The 15,862-nt window shown below is 58.0% G+C and overlaps 1 protein-coding gene across 1 annotated transcript in view; it reads left to right on the top strand.

The window, feature by feature from the left end:
- LRP5 (LDL receptor related protein 5) overlaps positions 1-15,862 on the top strand; it is a 96,795-nt gene that overhangs the window by 39,651 nt on the left and 41,282 nt on the right. Inside the window, 3 exon segments of the mRNA XM_081797651.1 lie at positions 1,124-1,136; positions 11,334-11,370; positions 15,263-15,277. Coding sequence (XP_081653777.1) covers positions 1,124-1,136; positions 11,334-11,370; positions 15,263-15,277 — 65 coding nt within the window.

Below are 15,862 nucleotides of genomic sequence, written 5' to 3'. Positions count from 1 at the left end.
AAGGCAGTCGCTTAACCAACTGAGCCACCCAGGCACCCTATTTTTTTATTTTTAAGATTTTATTTATTAGAGCGAGCGCATGCTCGCGAGAGAGCACAGGTGGTGGAGAGGGAAAAGCAGGCTGCCCATCGAGCAAGGAGCCCGATGTGGGCTCGTACCCAGGACTTTCCAAGCCGAAGGCAGTCGCCCAACCAACAGAGCCACCCAGGGGCCCCATGAGCACTGGTCCAAAACAAAATGTGCAGGGGCCCCTGGGTGGCTCAGTCGGTGGAGCGTCCAGCTCTTGGTTTCGGCTCAGGTCATGATCTCAGGGTTGTGGGATTGAGCCCTGTGTCGGGCTCCACCCTCACCATGAAGTCTGCTTGAGATTCTCTCTCTTCCTCGGCCCTCCCCACTTGCACTCTCCCTCTCGCTCCATCTCTCTCTTAAATAAATCTTTAAAAAAACCAAAAAAACAAAAAGTTCATCCTGGCAAATCTGAAAAATATGGGGTATACTGAGTTCCACATTTCCACAAGCAATGACCACATGTCTGTTAAATGTGCTGGGTGCAGAGAGTAAAGCAGTAAATGACACTGGCCTATTCCCGCCCCCCCTTCTTAGAGCAAATGTGCTAGTGGGGGTGGGGCTGACAGGAAGCAGGCAGGCAGGCACACAAATGAATAAAACCAATTCAGATTTGGGTCAGAGTAAAGAAGGACACAACAGAGGGACTCAGATGGGTGGGGGGAGGGCTGGGATGAAAGGTCAGAGAAGGTCCTTCCCAGGAGGCACCATTCAGGCTGAGACTGGAGGATTAACAGGGAGGAAGGGCAAGGAACAGTGAGAAGAACAGCGTGTACGGCGGCCCTGAGGCAAGAGCTAGGCGGTGTCAGGACTGACTTCACAGGGGTTTGACCTGTGCAATCACTCAGGGCCCCGAGTTCAGAAGAGCCCTGTGCTTGGATTAAGGCTCTGTTGTTGCTGACTTGAAATGCTTAATAATTTTTGGATAGGGGGCCCCGCATTTTCATTTTGCAGTGGCCCTGCAAATTATGTAGCCAGTTCTGTTTTGTGTATAAGAGAAACTGAAGGGCATCTGGAGGTCGTCTTCATATTTTGGTGGGTCTTTTTCTGCTGGTTTTCCATGTGTGTCTGTGCATTTTACTTGACATTATCGCAGGAGTATTTGCAATTGCAGGAGGTGTATTTGCTTCTAAAACATGAGTTTTAGTGCCTAAAAAGTATTTATCCAATGAACCATCTTTCCCCTGTTGGGCATTTCTGTTTTATATGTGTTTTTGCTATTTCCGAGTCGTGCTGCCTTGAGAGAGCCAGCTTGGGGCCTGGCCCCAGGTTAGAGGGATCTGAAGCTGGTGTCTCTTGCTGCCGTGGATTGGTGATCCCTGGCCGAGCCGTGGTGCTGGATGGGGAGGTGAGGTTGGCTCTGGGAGGAGCACAGGCATGGCTGAATGCCGGCGTGGTTGCCCCTCTGCCCACTTGGGGTGTCTGGAGCCAGGGTGCACGTGGACATTTGGAGAAGGAGTGAGGGGTGGACACCCCCCCCCCACGGTGGATCATGCAATAGTGCTGGCCCTTTTGGGGAACTTGTGCAGGCCGCTTTTGTGAAGGGGCCCTGTGAGGCAGGAGCCCCATGCATCAGGGTTCCAAACTGGGGTGTGGGGCCTCCTAGAATCCCAGAGTCGTGGCTCAGTGCCCTGCACAGCTGGAGAAGCCTGGAGTTCCACCAAGTACTTGCCCAGGCTACCCCAGGGTACAAACGGCTGGTGGTCATCCGGGGTGGACGGCATTTGGGGTCTTGTCGCTCTATGCCTCTCTTCCTCCCTTGTGAGCTGGGGCGTGACAGGCCACCCCCTGCCCGGGGAGGCTGGGGAAGGACACGGCGTACTGATAGGACTCAGAAGCACTGTGCAGGGCACCCAGTGCGTAGTCAGTGCAGAGTATGTGGTAACCACAGCCAGCGTTCACACCGTTGGCGTCTGTCTTCACGTCGGGCCAGAGGGAGTAGGCCAGGTCCTCAGGAGGCCTAAGTTCGCCTCCATCATCCAAGGGTCCTCCCACCCCCCGGGGAGGGCTGATTTCTTTGGCAGGCGGAGGAACAGGGACTTTCTGGTTCCCTGCATTCTAATAGCCGGAGCCTCTGCGCTCCGGGCACCCTTGTCTGTGGTCGAGCCTCTGGAGGGCATTCTGTTCTTTCTGCAAACATCCACGGGATGGGGGTGGGGGGCAGGGGGCAGAGTAGAGGAGGTGCCGTGGGGTAAGAGGGCTTCCTGGAGGCGGCTGCACAGGGGGGCGGGGGCTGGAAGCTGTGGTGAAGAGCTGTGGGGTGGACCTGGGGGATTAGCAGCATGGCCTGTCCTGTGGGAAGCTGTCTGGCAGGGAGCTGATCCGCAGCTCCTGGCCTTCTTCAGGAAGGACGGCCAGCTTGCAGAGTCCCCTGGGACCCAGTGGTGCAGGGCCACCTTCCCTGGTCTCGTGAGAGCTGTTTCCGTCTCCCAGCTGTAAAGGGCACATTCACAAATAACTCAGTTGGAGAATGCCAAGTGTGAGGAAGAAAATCATTTTTGTTGTCTTTCGGCGCCGCCGGCTCTGGTGGGTGGGGGAATCCATCTGCACAGAGCAGCTCAGGGGACTCAGGCTGAGGCTGCGTCCTGCTTTTGCTCCAGATCCCCTGTAGGGTATGTCACAGGAGAGGGAAGCTCCCAGAAGACACAGAAGGGATGGGCTGGGGCTCTTGCTCTGCTCGAGAGTGTGACCGTTGGGTTTTGTGTTTTTGTAAGAGTGGTTCCCACTCCACGTGCTTCCCACTCATTGGCTGGTTCTGGGGGCTGCATGGGGCTTCTGTAGCTTCCTTCCCTGGAACCACTCGAAGCTGGGGTGGGAAGGGACAGAGTTTCCTCGAAGTTTTGGTTTGAGTTGAGAAGAAATCCAGGAGCTTCTCACAACATTGCAAGGGTTTGCCACCAAGGTGGCTTTCTGGAAATTTGGGGTGGAAATGTGGGGGCTATCTGTCTGTCCATATTTCTTAATCCAGAGGGATCGGGGCACGAGTGAGGAATGGATTCTGTCTTTGAGGGGCTTTCCTTCTGTTTGGGCAACGGACACAGCGAGTCAGAGACGGGGCCGTGAGCGGGGGCCGAGGGCTTGGGACTTCACAGCACGCGACAACTCCACTGGCCGACTGCGTTTTAGGGTGCAGATCTCCTGCCCTCCAGGTTTTATTCCTGACCTCAGAATATCACGTTAAAGGAAAATGTTTGATGAAGACGCCGTGGGTGTTTTCCTTTCCTCGAGTGGCCTTTTGGGCTACCCCGCGTCCACCGGTGGGTATGGTTTTGCCTGCTGGCGGGTGTAAACTACACACCGAGTGTGGATTTTGACCGCTGACGTTGTCAGGCGGTTGTGCTCGCCCCCTGGAGATAGTAGCTGGCAACGCGAGGGTAAAACGGAGAAAGCAGACACTGAGTCCTGCTCGTTGCCCCTGCCCAGAGTGGAGCTCGGAGGTCCCAGCGTGCGGGAACCCGGTGCGGGGCCCCTCGCTGGCCGGAACTGAGCAGCCCGTGTGGACGCCGCCGGCACTCAGGAGAGGCTTGCTGGCGGCTGGCGGGAGGATGGGATGCATGGCCGGCACAGGAGGATCTCCTCCGGGCCATGGAATCGGTGAGGTCCCGTGCCTCCAGGGGTGAATACTGAGGCCGCACACTGAGGGTCAGGAGGTCCTGGTCTAGAGGAAAGGCCTTTGGGAAGGAGAAACTGAGTGTCCCAACTTCCACTCTTCTGAAAGGGGAGGCGTCAGAGGCGACATTCCCAGTATCGATCGTGGCTTTGGTCTGTAGTTGAGAGTCTGCCAGAGACTTTGGGGTGGTAAGGAAATTCAGTGTCAGGGAGACCCAGAATTTAGAGCAATTTCCCATCATATGATGGCTTTGTGCGTCAGCTTATCGTTCTGTGATACCGGCACTCACGTCCCGGCTGTGTGATCTTGGGAAAATAACTCAGCCTCTCTGTGTTTTCAGTCACTTCACCTGTAAAAAGAGATGATAGTAGTACCTGATTCTTGGGAGGAAGGCCTGGCTGCCCAACAAGTAGGAGAGTGCTTAAATTTAAACTTGAACTTGGAGCCAGGCGGGCAGTCTGATGCCAGAAGAGCAATTCTTCCCTGAACGTTTGCAATCAGAAGTAGATGATGAGGCTGGGTGGTGGCGAGAGGAGGCTTGAGGGGGCGTGGGGTGCGTGGGGGAGCCCTCCTCGACACTGCCGGTGGGAAACGGGCGGAAGAGTGAGGTGTGTGTCCTGAGTGCACTGGGCACGTGGGTTGCTTTCCAGGGATGAAGGCCAGCATGGGGCTGGGCAGGATTGGGGTCCGAGGCAGGGGTCTGGATGTGTCAGAATTACTCAGGCCCTGACGTCACATCCAGGTCGCCCAGCCCTAGCAAATCAGAGTCTCTAGGACAAGGGACAGGCGTGGGAGGCAGAGGGCTGAGTCTGCACTTGACATGCGCCCAAGGCAGGCTGATGTGTTGCAGTGGGGGAACCCTCCGCACTGCTGGAAACATCTCAGGACCCGAAGCCACGGCCTCAGGCATGACTTGCGGATTCCTGGGGCTTTCACTCTGAGTGTCTGACCATTTATGCTGTGGAGTTGAATCGGAAGAAATTTTCACGATATGCATGAGTCTTATTTTTCTCTGCTTTTGAGCAAATGAAAGCCAGCCCTGTGCAGGGAGTTGGTGCCTTCCCCCAAGGAAGGGGCTTAGGTGGCAGTGATGCTCAGACCCCCGTGAATGGGGCTGTGACAGCCCAGGGCCTGCAGACTGCCCCCTGGAAGCAGAGGATGACACGGGGCGGGGTGCGGCCTTCTCACCTGTGAAAGGGGGAGAGCAGGATGACTCCGCTCGCTCTGTGCAGCTGGGGGGTCAGATGAGAGACTGCTTCCCACAGTGCCTGTGTGGGGGCCGCACAAACAGGACAGGAGACTCGGACTCCCTTGCCTTGGATCAACAGTGTCTTGTGTCCCGTGTGTGGGCGGGGTGACACCCACTCGCTGCAGGGTGCAGTGTCTCAGGTCCCCCAGTCCCTCCCGACGTGGCCCGGGTCAGGGTCCTGTAGGCTCTGAGACTAGGAAGGATGTCAGAGCAGGTGGCCCCCTCCTGTGCCGCAGCTCGGCGGGGGGCCGGCGAGGGGGCTTGGTGAGACCCGGGGGGCCTGAGTGACTCCTGTCTCGCGAGCCAGCGGGGGAGGATGCCTGGGCCAGGCTGTGATCCCACGCACCATGCGTCCGCCAGCGCCAGCCTCCCCCGCCCCTCCCCGGCAGCCTGGCCCACGGAGGCGCCCAGCTGGCTTTGGTTTTCCCCATGTTTTTCCAATTATGTGGGATGGGCTAAAAACAGCAGTAGCGGGGCCTTATTTGGGAGCTCCCACCACCATCCGAGGAAGCCTGGTGCTCCCCTCACTCCAGCTCTTGCGGTGGCTCCTTGTGGAAAACACCCCTGTTGTGACATTCGTCCCCGCGCATTCCTCACCACCGGGGGCTTCTGGGCAGTGTGTGTCCCTGCTCGGGGCCCGAACGACCCGGGCAGGTGGCTCGCTGAGGCTGTGTCCGGGGCAGTGGGGGCCGGGCTGCCACCCTGTTTTGTGCCCTCCGCCGTGGTGGGGCTGGCGGGCAGGCGGGCAGGCGGCTCGGGCTTCATGGTTTACGGGTCCACCTGCTGCACCTCGCCAAGAAGTAGTGTGAACAGATGTTGGCGGGGACAGGAAACAAAAGGACGAGGGGATATGGTGGGCCGAGGTGGCGGGGGGGGGGCGGACAGAGGCGTCACTGTCGGGTGTGACGGCCAGACTGACAACTGGGGCGACGTCTCGAAGCCCCTCACGTCCATCCGTCTCTCTGGGCGGATTAGCCGAGGCTCAGGGCTGAGGAATAAGGGGCGCGTTTGTTTCCAGTCTGACTGTCTTGTCACTTATCGCGGAAGTAGGTCAAAGGGAAAAGAAAGGAGGCCCTTGTGGCCGAGGCCTACGCCGCCCAGGCCGTGACTGGCGTTGACTCTGCTACCAGAAGGCAGCTGCTGTTCTCAGCCATGGACCGTGAATTTGTAATAGCAAGAAAATCAGATTGCACAGTCCCAGGAAATGGTGTCTCCAGTCCAAGCACTGACTTTTTTTGGGGGGGGCGGGAATGAAGGTATAACTTGGAGACAGTAAAACGCACAGAGTCTGAGCGTCCGCTGTGATTAGCTTTGACAGTTGGATACATCTGCCTCGCCATCACCCCCGTCCAGATACAGAACATTTCCAGCACCCGGAAAATTCCCGGGTGCCCCCTGCAGCCCCCCTCCCCACCCCACGGGGCAGCCCTGTCCTGACTTCCAACACCATGGGTTAGTTTTGCCTGTTCTAGAGCGTCCCAGAAACGGAACCACACAGCATGTGCTCTTTTGTGTCTGAGCCTGAAGACTAACTTCTAAATCTAATAGAAGAGAAGAGGGGAGTGTGCCATATTCTTAGAATGAGAAAACTGTCATCCTGGGGCCGGGCGATGAGACCAGGCAGCACCTCTGGGGTGGCCCGGGTCCGCCAGCAGAGAGCGACGCTGTCGTCACTCCCCGCGCTGGCCCCGTCCCCCACCCCCAGCCTGTCTAGTGTCCCCCTTGCTGGTGGCATGCGAGTCCAGCTCCAGCCCGGCCCCAGAGCTCAGGCGACTTCCTTCGTCTGTGGAGTCAGGTTCTGGGCTTGAGGTCCGGGCCCTGGTGAGGCCCCCAGGCTGCTGGAGAAAGGCCTCACCTGCCCCAGCCCTGCCCTCCGCGTGCCCCTCGTGCCGGCTTGTCTTTAGGGATGGCTGCAGGTCCTCTGTCTTGTTTCCGTGGACTGTGCCTCGGTGCGTCTATCCTCCCCAATTCCCAGGGCGCTGGGGTGAGCTGATTGCCCATGTGTGCTGGGCTGACGCCGGGGCCTCTGGCTTGTCCTCAGACCGAGGCCAGGAGGCTCTTTTTCACCCTTGGCCTCCTATTCCAACTAAAATGGATGGTTTGCTCCTTTCCCACCCACCTTTCTGCCTTTGCCTGTGCTGTGCCCATTGCCTGGAGCACCCTTCCCTGTGGCTTCTTGCCTCACGTTCCCGCAGGCCTCCATTCAGACGGCCCCGGCCCCTCTGGGAGATGTGTTATGATGTGCTCCCACGTCCACTGCACGGGAGGGATCCTGGCTTCCCGCGGGACCAGCATCAGGCCCAGGAAGAATGCTGGGAAAGTTGATCAGGTGCCTTCAAGAGTCTTTGCCCTGGCAAGCGCTGAGGTTTTTTGGTCATCCTGGGGCCTGACTGCACCCTTGTCCCCTCCCTGCCACCCCTGGTTAGGGGGAGAATCAGGGCATTTGAGTTTGGCCTTAGCCCTGCACTATGTGGTTGTGACCTGATGAAATGCAGGATCTTCGTGTCTCATTGACCTGGGAGTGAGTATCAAACAAGCTAACGTTTCCTAAAGCGCCTTATGAACTGTAAGGTGCTGGGGCGCCTGGCTGGCTCTGTCGGTTAAACGCCTGACTCTTGACCTCAGTTCAGGTCTTGATCTCAGGGTTGTGAGCTCAAGCCCCACGTTGGGTCCCATGCTGGGCGTGGAGCCTACTTTAAAAAAACAAAACAAAAAAGCCTGTAAGGTGCAGTGCACTTGAGTTAGGTTGAACCACATGGCCCCTCCCCACCAACCTCCTTCCTTGGTTCTGGCCTCGATGCCAGGGTGGGGTGGCCAGTAGCAGTAATAATCTTGCCCTGGGCTGCCGGGCAGGCACGCTTCTGAGCGCTGTATCACTGGGGCCTCGTGGGAGCTGGTCAGAGGGGCTGGGGCCAGCCTGCTTCGGAGGTTTGGGCAGTCAGAGCTTGCTCAAGGCCCCAGAGGAAGGGATAGAGGTGGGCTTTGGAGCCAAGCAGCCTTTCCCGTGTTGCCGGGACCCCGGGGAGCTTTTACGTGCCGTGGCGTTGGGGGGGAGGGTGGCGTGGCCACCACCACCTCCAGGAGCCACAGGACAGGATGTTATTGGGAGGAAGGCTTGCTGCTGTATATGGAACACCTGCAGTATGCCTGGGCTTGGGAAGGCACTCTGTGTGCTTTTTTTGTGTTTTTGTTTTTTTAAAGATTTTATTTATTTATTTGAGAGAGAGCGTGAGAGAGCGAGCCTGAGCAAGGGTGAGGGGGAGAATCAGACACCCCGCTGAGCGGGGAGCCCAATGCGGGGCTCGATCCCAGAACCCTGGGATCATGACCTGAGCTGAGGCAGATGCTTGCTTAACTGACTGAGCCACCCCGGTGCCCTCTGTGTGTGTGTGTGTGTGTGTGTGTTTAAAGATTTTATTTATTTATTTGACAGAGACACAGAGAGAGAGAGGGAACACAAGCAGGGGGAGTGGGAGAGGGGGAAGCAGGCTTCCTGCTGAGCAGAGAGCCGGATGTTGGGCTCGATCCCAGGACCCTGGGATCATGACCTGAGCTGAAGGCAGACGCTTAACGACTGAGCCACTCAGGCGCCCCTGTGTGGTTTTTTTAAAGAGCTGAGCCACGTGCCCAGAGAGGTGGGACCGGGCCTTTTCCATCATGTGAGTCCCCGACTGTATTATATCGTCCAACCCCATGTTCCTGTGTTTCAGGCAGCCGGGTCGCCCACCTTTTAATTGGTCCAGCCAACTGCACTTTGTTCACAAGTCTCTCTCTCTCTCTCTCAAGACCCTCTGGCCTGAGTCGTGAGCCTCCAGGCCGTGTCTCTGCTGCTCGTTCAAAGAGAACGTGGCCTGAGGCAGGTCCCCGGGGCATGCTCGGTGCCACCGGGAGGGGGACATGTGCTGGGGCCATGGCCTTGGGCTCAGAGGCTCACTGACTTTGTCACGGGACCACCCAGCGTTGCTGGGGAGCCTCAGCCCCTCCTGCCTCTTACCTGTGAGGAGACAGAGGTCAAGGTGCTCACCCCCGGCCACTCAGTGAGGAAATGTGGCTGGGGGCCGCGGTTGGGTGTGGCCTTTGGGCTGTACGGCCTGTGCGGTGAGCAGCCCCTGAGGGGCAGAGGGCAGGGCAGGTGGCAGAGGACCACGTGAGGGGCTGACTCCTGGCGATAGGAGAGCAAGGGAATCGCGAGGCAGGCGCCAACCTGGCTGCTCTGGCCGCCCCAGGCCTCAAGGCAGAGGAGTGACTCCCCCATTTTACTGCTGTGCAGACGGAGGCCCGGACCCCGGGGCCAAGGTGACAGCCTCCCACACGCTTGTATGAGGGCCCGGGGTGGGTCGTGCAGACAGACAGCTACTCGGGCCTCAGGTTTCCAGTGGAGCCAGTGCCTGGCCCGGCCACTTCTGCGGTGGTCACTGGGCACGGTCTCCTGGGCCAGGGCGCCGGGCTGTGGTCTCAGCGCCTGTCCAACAGCTTACCCCAGGGGGCCGTGGAGAAACTTAATCAATTGCTAAAAAACAAAAGTAAGTTGGCTGCCTACCAGCTGTGAAGCTGTTTATGGCCTTAGAGATGGTAGTGTGGAGGGCGGCCTGCGCTGGGACCCAGCTCTGCCCACACGAAGCCAGGGGTGGGGGCAGCGAGAGGGGTCGGGCCGAAGGGAGGCCGGAGGCTCCGCTTGATGAAAAGAAGCCGTACGAGGAGCCGCCCTGGGGGCGTGGTGTGAGCCTCTGGGTGGGGATCCGTCCTTTCTTGGAGATGCCTTTGGTTCAGTGGGGACAGTTGTGATGTCCACTCTGCCTGCTGGGAAGGCCAGGCCCTGATGCTGGGTGACGGGGTTGGCGGGGCGCAGGGCTTGGGGCGCTGCCTCTTTCATCTGTGTTGATTTGGTCAGTCCACATCCTGGGATGTTTGGTTTTGCTCATTGTGAAAAATCCTTTCCCGTGTTGGGGTGCAGAGGGGATTAACCATAAGGATCTTCCAGGTCTCCACGCTGGACCACCTGGCAGGGGGCTCTCCTCCTCCTGGGCTGTCTGGAGGCTGTGGATCCTTCTGCCCCATCCCTCCTCCTGTGGTTCTTCCCTCCCACTCGGCTCAGAACCTGGAGGCCAAATAGGTCAACCCCGCGTGGCCGCTCTGTTCCCACTGGTGGGACAAGTGAGAAAGCCTGGTCCCCGGAACCTAGGCCCTTCCCCCCACTGCCGGAACCACAAGGCCTCTCCGCATAAGCCGGGGCAAAGTCTTGATGTTTTCTTGTTGAAAAGTAACATTTGTGATCACCCTCGAAAGGAACACATCACCCAAAATAACAGAAAATAAAAGCCACCTGTAACGTTGCCTCTCAGAGAGGACCGCTGCTAACCTTTGGCTGTTTCTTGCTCCTCTGTCCCCTCTGCTTGCGTTCAGCTCTGGGTTTGCACGATGTCTTCATAGCGCGGCTCCGTCGCGCCCTGACCTCCTCCACTGCTCGGCGGGCATTTCCTCCCCCAGCCCTGCTCCAGAGCCCGGTGCTTTCGCGGGCCCTTCGTTTATTTGATGTTCTCGTGTTGTGGGATATTGACGTTGCCTGCAGGCCCTGTCCTGCGGGTTTGGGTTTTGCAGTGATCGCGAGACCATGGTGATCCTGGGCAGCCAGGAACCCGCGTGCATGTCTAGCGGCTGCTTCGGGCTGGGCTCGCCGAGGGGAAATTGCCGGGTCAGAGGGTCCGAGAGCCACACTGCCGTCCAGGAAGCGCGTGCTGGGCACCGTCCTCTGGGAGGTGGGGACCTGCTGCAGCCACGCTGAGCGGCCGGCACTTTCCACCTCCAGCACCTTCCTCACGTTACTCATCTCTCCTGTTTGTTGCTGGGGTCTGGGTGGTTTCCGTCTTGACTTCGATGCCGTCCAGTGAACTTAAAAAACGAACAGACTTTATCTTGTACGGCAGTTTTAGGTTTACAGGAAGATCGAGCAGAGGGTCCCGAGAGTTCTTGGGTATCCGCCCTCCCTCCTGACTCGGTTTCTGCTGTGACTAGGATGGGCCGTCTCATGTTGTGAAAGGCACACACGCGCGTGTCAGCCGAGGGGCCGCAAACCTCGCTCGGCCCCTGGGCCACGAGGCTCGAGGCCTGTTTCTGTGGCCTTGCTGCTCAGAATGGTTGGGATGTTTTTGCACGGTTGAAAAGAGACTCACAAGAAGAATGTTTTGTGACGTGGGAAAAGGAGAGGAAATGCGAATTTCGGTGTCCCTGCGTGACGTCTGGCTCGCATCCCCCTGCTTCTGCGCCATCTGCTGCAGCTTTCACGCTGGGACGCCGAGCTGGCCGCCAGCGACAGCCGGGGTCGTGGCCCGCAGCGCCTGGCGTGCTGACGGCTGGTCCTTTACAGAAGACGTGTGCAGACCCCCGCTGGAGACCAGAAGGAAGACCGAGAATGGTCCCAAGATAGCCGCTGTGGACGTTTGCGTGTGTTTCCTGCCAGGAAAGGAAGCTTTGGTTCATCTGTGGGAGCAGATTTTGTTCCAGGGAGGCTTTTGTTTGTCTTGTGGCTGGGCTCCTGCTGCATTCACAGCATGCTGTTTGCACGAGGCTTCCTTGTAGGCGGCGGTGGGCTCAGCGCTGTCCCAGTGTCCAGAGTGCGTGGTGTCCGTGGGCCAGCTCCATTCCCGTCCATCCCGGTGGCAGCGATGGCCCGGCGTGCTCTGGAGCCCCCCCACCCCTTGGACCTGCCTCTCCTCCCACGGAACGTCTCCTCTCACCTCTGCTCCCCACCTCTTGTGGGTTGCATCGTGTCCCCCAAAAAGACATGTTGAGTCCCCGGAATGTGAATGTGACCTAACGCGGAAACAGGGTGTTTGCAAGGTGTAACCAAGTTAAGATGAGGTCAGACTGGAGTAGGGTGGGCCCTGAATCCAATGACTAGTGACCTTTATAAGAGAGAGATTGAGACACAGAGATGCAGGGGAGGAGGCTGTATGAAGACAGAGGCAGAGGTTGGAGCGGTGAAACCACAAGCCAAGGAATATCCAGGGATTGCTGGTAACCACCAGAAGCTGAGGGAGGCAAGGACGTCTCCCCCAGAGCCTTCAGAGGGAGCTTGGGCCTGCCAGCCCCTGGCGTTTTTCCTTCTGGCCTCCAGAACCGTGAAGGAGTCTGTTTCCGCTGTTAGGAGCCTCCCCGTTTGTGCTGATGTGTTACGGCAGCCTTTTCCTGCATCTGGCCGGGTCCGTGTGACCCACAGGACGGCACCCTGGGATGGAAGGCAGCTTGGTCCGGAGGGATGTTGGCAGGGAGGGATGGTGTTGAACTTGACATGCCCGTGACATTGGGCCATCCCTCAGGTCGGCTTTTTTGTTTGGAGAACGCCGGCTGCCAGGAAGGCTGTGCCCTGGCCTGTGGTCGGTGCCCTGCACTTGGCCCCGGGACAGGGGCACTGCCCTTCTTTCCGGCGCGTGTGCGTGCAGCGAGGAAGGGGGAGGTCAGGAGTCCGCCCGAAGGAGGCTCCGGGGACAGCTGCCCAGCCAGCGAGGGGAAGGTTTCACTTTCCTTGGCAGCACTGTGGGGCAGGCTATTTGTTTAAACAACCCCAAAGAAAACCATTTGGCCAAACTGTTAGTTTCTAAACAATTTACTTCCCTAGTGTTTAAACAAACTCCTACCCAGGATCTGTGTCTGGTCCCAGGGAGGGGGGTGGCCTCTCCTCCTCCTGGCCCCGGCACAGTGCCCTACACCCACCCAGGTGGCCGGAGGCCAGGGCTGCCGCTCAGACGTTGCTGCTGACAGCCTTGGAGGTCACCTGTGAGTAGCGGCCTCTGGGAGCGAGCAGCTGGGGGTTCTGTCTCCGCAGCTGCCCCCCCCCTCCCCGCCACCCCCGCCGCCGGCCGGGTCCCGGACAGAGTGCTCCACCCCCTCTGTGCTTCAGGCAACAGGCTGGGCTGTGACTCTCACCCGCATGTCCCCGTATTCTAGCAAAGCTCAAATAAAAACTTCAAAGGCTCTGCAGCCCAAGGGGTGTCAGACACTCCCCCTTGGACTCCATTATCACCTACAGATTTATCCTGGCGTTTAATTACTGCCTCAGCCACAGAGACTTAATTCTAAGGGATGCTGATGATGGGGTTCCCTGGCGGTGGGCTGTGCTGGAGGCTTTGTATTGACCTGGTTAATGGAAGGCTGGGGCCGGGCCCACTTCGCCCCTGATGGCTCTGTGCCCCTTGGGGACACTCTGCTGGTATCTGGTACATGGTCATAGCCACATGATTCTGAGGTTCTTGGAGCAGGGAGGCCAGACTCCCCAGTCTCAGCTGGCCCCCTTAGCAGGCCCACCTGTAACCCCAGCTCTCCTTCCTAGTACCCATTCACTGATGGTCTTCCTCCCTAAAGGGCTCTGCCCTGTGACCCCAGGAGCACCGGAGGTGGGGGATCCTGTGTCTGTTTTGCCCACCCCCACCCCCACCCCCAGTTCCTGGCCCAGGGCCTGGTCTAAAGTAGCTGCCTGCAGAGATAACTGGTGGGGTGACCAATCCAGCTGGGCAGCCCGTCAACATTGGGCTTCCTGTGTGTACCATCTTCCGAGATCCAAGTGTTTGTGGGACCTTGTTTTTCCACTTGCTCCTGTGTGCCCTGGATCGGGGAGCTTAACCTCTCTGTGCGTCAGGTTCCTCATCAGTAAAATGGGGCATAATCATACCTCTGGGATTGGTGTGAGGATCACACTATTTTAGGTGATTGTGTCTGGAGGACCATAGCAACAGGGATGGGTGAAACAGGCTCTAAATATGTTCTGTGGGCACCTGGGTGGCTCAGTCGGTTAGGCGTCCGACTCTTGATTTTGGCTCAAGTCATGATCTCAGAGTCGTGGGATTGAGCCCCGAGTCAGGCTCCGCGCTCAGCAGTGACTCTGCTTGGAATTCTCATTCCCTCTCCCACTGCCCCTCCTCCCACTCATGCTCTCTCTCCCTCTCTCAAATAAATAAATAAAAAGCTTGAAAAAAAATGTGTTTTGGGACAGAGCATTGGTTTCCCTGGGGACCAGTGTTTTCTCTGGGGAGGAGGTGCTGATTGAAGTCAAGTGGGGTTTGACACACACCTTTCCGCCTTGCACAGTGAGCAGCCCCGGCCTCCGCTTGGGAGCCCGGCAGCCTCTTTGGACAGTTCTGTAGACGCCCTCTTAGACAGGGCTCTTCCCGGCCGTGCCCTGGGGGGCTTTCCACATCCCTCCATGGTGGCAGATGAAGCCAGAGCCCTTCATGGAGTCTGGTTTATGGTTCCCTTGATGTCAGAGCTAGACAGAAATTCAGACATCATCAGGTTGGGCTGATTCTTCACTATAAATGGGAAGACCAAAGCCCAGAGAGGGTTAGGGACCTGTCCAAAGTCACACAGGGAATCTGCCCTGTGTTCTCCCTGCTTGTCTTAGGATGTCGGCACCTGCTCTGGGTGTGGCTCTGGGGTCTGCAGAGAGCCAAGGCGGCATGTGCCGGAATCCCAATGAACCATTAAGTGTGGAGCCCCTGCAGAGGGGCAGAGTGTGTGTGTGTGTGTGTGTGTGTGTGTGTGTGTGTATGTGTGGTCAGCCCATCCACTGGTGTAAGGGTGGCAGGAAAGCTTCCTAGAGGAGGAGGAGGAGGTGTGTGACCTGGGCCTTGAAGGACAGGTCAGATGTCAACAGAACATTTTGGGAATGGAACCCAGAGGAAGACAATTTGTTAAAATTCAGAATTCCCCTCCCCTCCTTCCAACACACCAAATCAGGACCAAATCTGAATTTGGGTGTCGGAGGTTTCCAAAGTAGTCAGGCACCTGGGGTACCTTGTGAGCGCTGCCTGCCTCGGTTTCCCGGCCCTGGGCTCATAAAGCCATCGCTGGCGTGTGTGCGCCCTCTAGGGGAGGAATTGGATTATGAGCTCTGGGCCTTGGAGCAGGACAGTGAGGATCCGGGTCCCCACCCTTACTCGAAATGCTGGGCAGGGGACCCCAGGTGGACTCTGCAAGGCACTGGGCTCTGAGGGCTCTGCCATGGTGGTAAGAAGTTGGCACCAGGTGCAGGAGAGAGTCTGCTGTTTGAGAGCTGTAGCTTGACCAGGCAGCTGGCTGCAGAGGCTGGGCCTGGGGGCCTGAGTTTGATGGATGTGCCCAGCTGGTTCCGTCCCTGTCCCTGTCCTGCGTTGCTGCATAACTTGAGATGAGTCCTTCCCCATTCTGGGCCTTTCCAGTCAGACCAGGCAATTGGCCCCAAAGTTCCAAAAGCAGTCTCTGGACCTAATCTTGGTTCTGTGGGTCCTTGAGACCAGAAGGGGCCAGAATGAATGAGTGGACAAGGACCCAGCTCTGGGGGAGGGATCACATCCTGGCCCCGGCAGCCTCGAGGCGTCCAGGCCAGGGTTGGGGAGCACATGAGGCTCCATGTGCTATTTGCCTGGAAGTTCTGACAAATCGCAGCAGGGAGGGTCCAGGACAGAGTCAAAGTATTAATACTGCTGGGGTGGCAGAGGAAGACTGGGGCACTTGCCCCCTAGGTGCTCACCCTTGTCAGTAAGAAAGCCAGGTGGGAAGGAGTCAGACCGTGCGATGATGTGTGCGGCTAGGTGACATGAAGCTGCCTTGGGGGGTGAGCGGGGCAGAGGTAGGGCCTCAGGGAAGAAGTGGCATCTGAGCTGAGCCATGAAGGGTGAACAAGTAGAAGTGGGGTCCAGTGGGGTTTTGAGAAGTATGTCTTTGACAATGGCAGTCTGGAGCCCAGTGCCTATGTGGGACTTGCATTTGGAACTGGTTTGTGGCCGGGAGAGGGGCTTGCAGGGGGCAAGGGGGACTGAGTGTGAAGCAGCTCTTCCACAGTGGTGGAAGTCAGGTGGCTCTGTGGCTTTCAGCTGGTTGCTTGACCTCTCTGTGCCTGTGTGATCTCATCTATAAGATGACGATCCAACTAGTGCTGGCCTCAAAGAGCCCTCACCAGGGTGAGC

The sequence above is a fragment of the Leptonychotes weddellii genome, chromosome 11 (genome assembly GCF_054177405.1).
Source record: "Leptonychotes weddellii isolate Sample4059 chromosome 11, ASM5417740v2, whole genome shotgun sequence".
In the NCBI taxonomy this organism is placed as follows: domain Eukaryota; kingdom Metazoa; phylum Chordata; class Mammalia; order Carnivora; family Phocidae; genus Leptonychotes; species Leptonychotes weddellii.
This window is presented reverse-complemented; position numbering and strand designations above follow the sequence as displayed.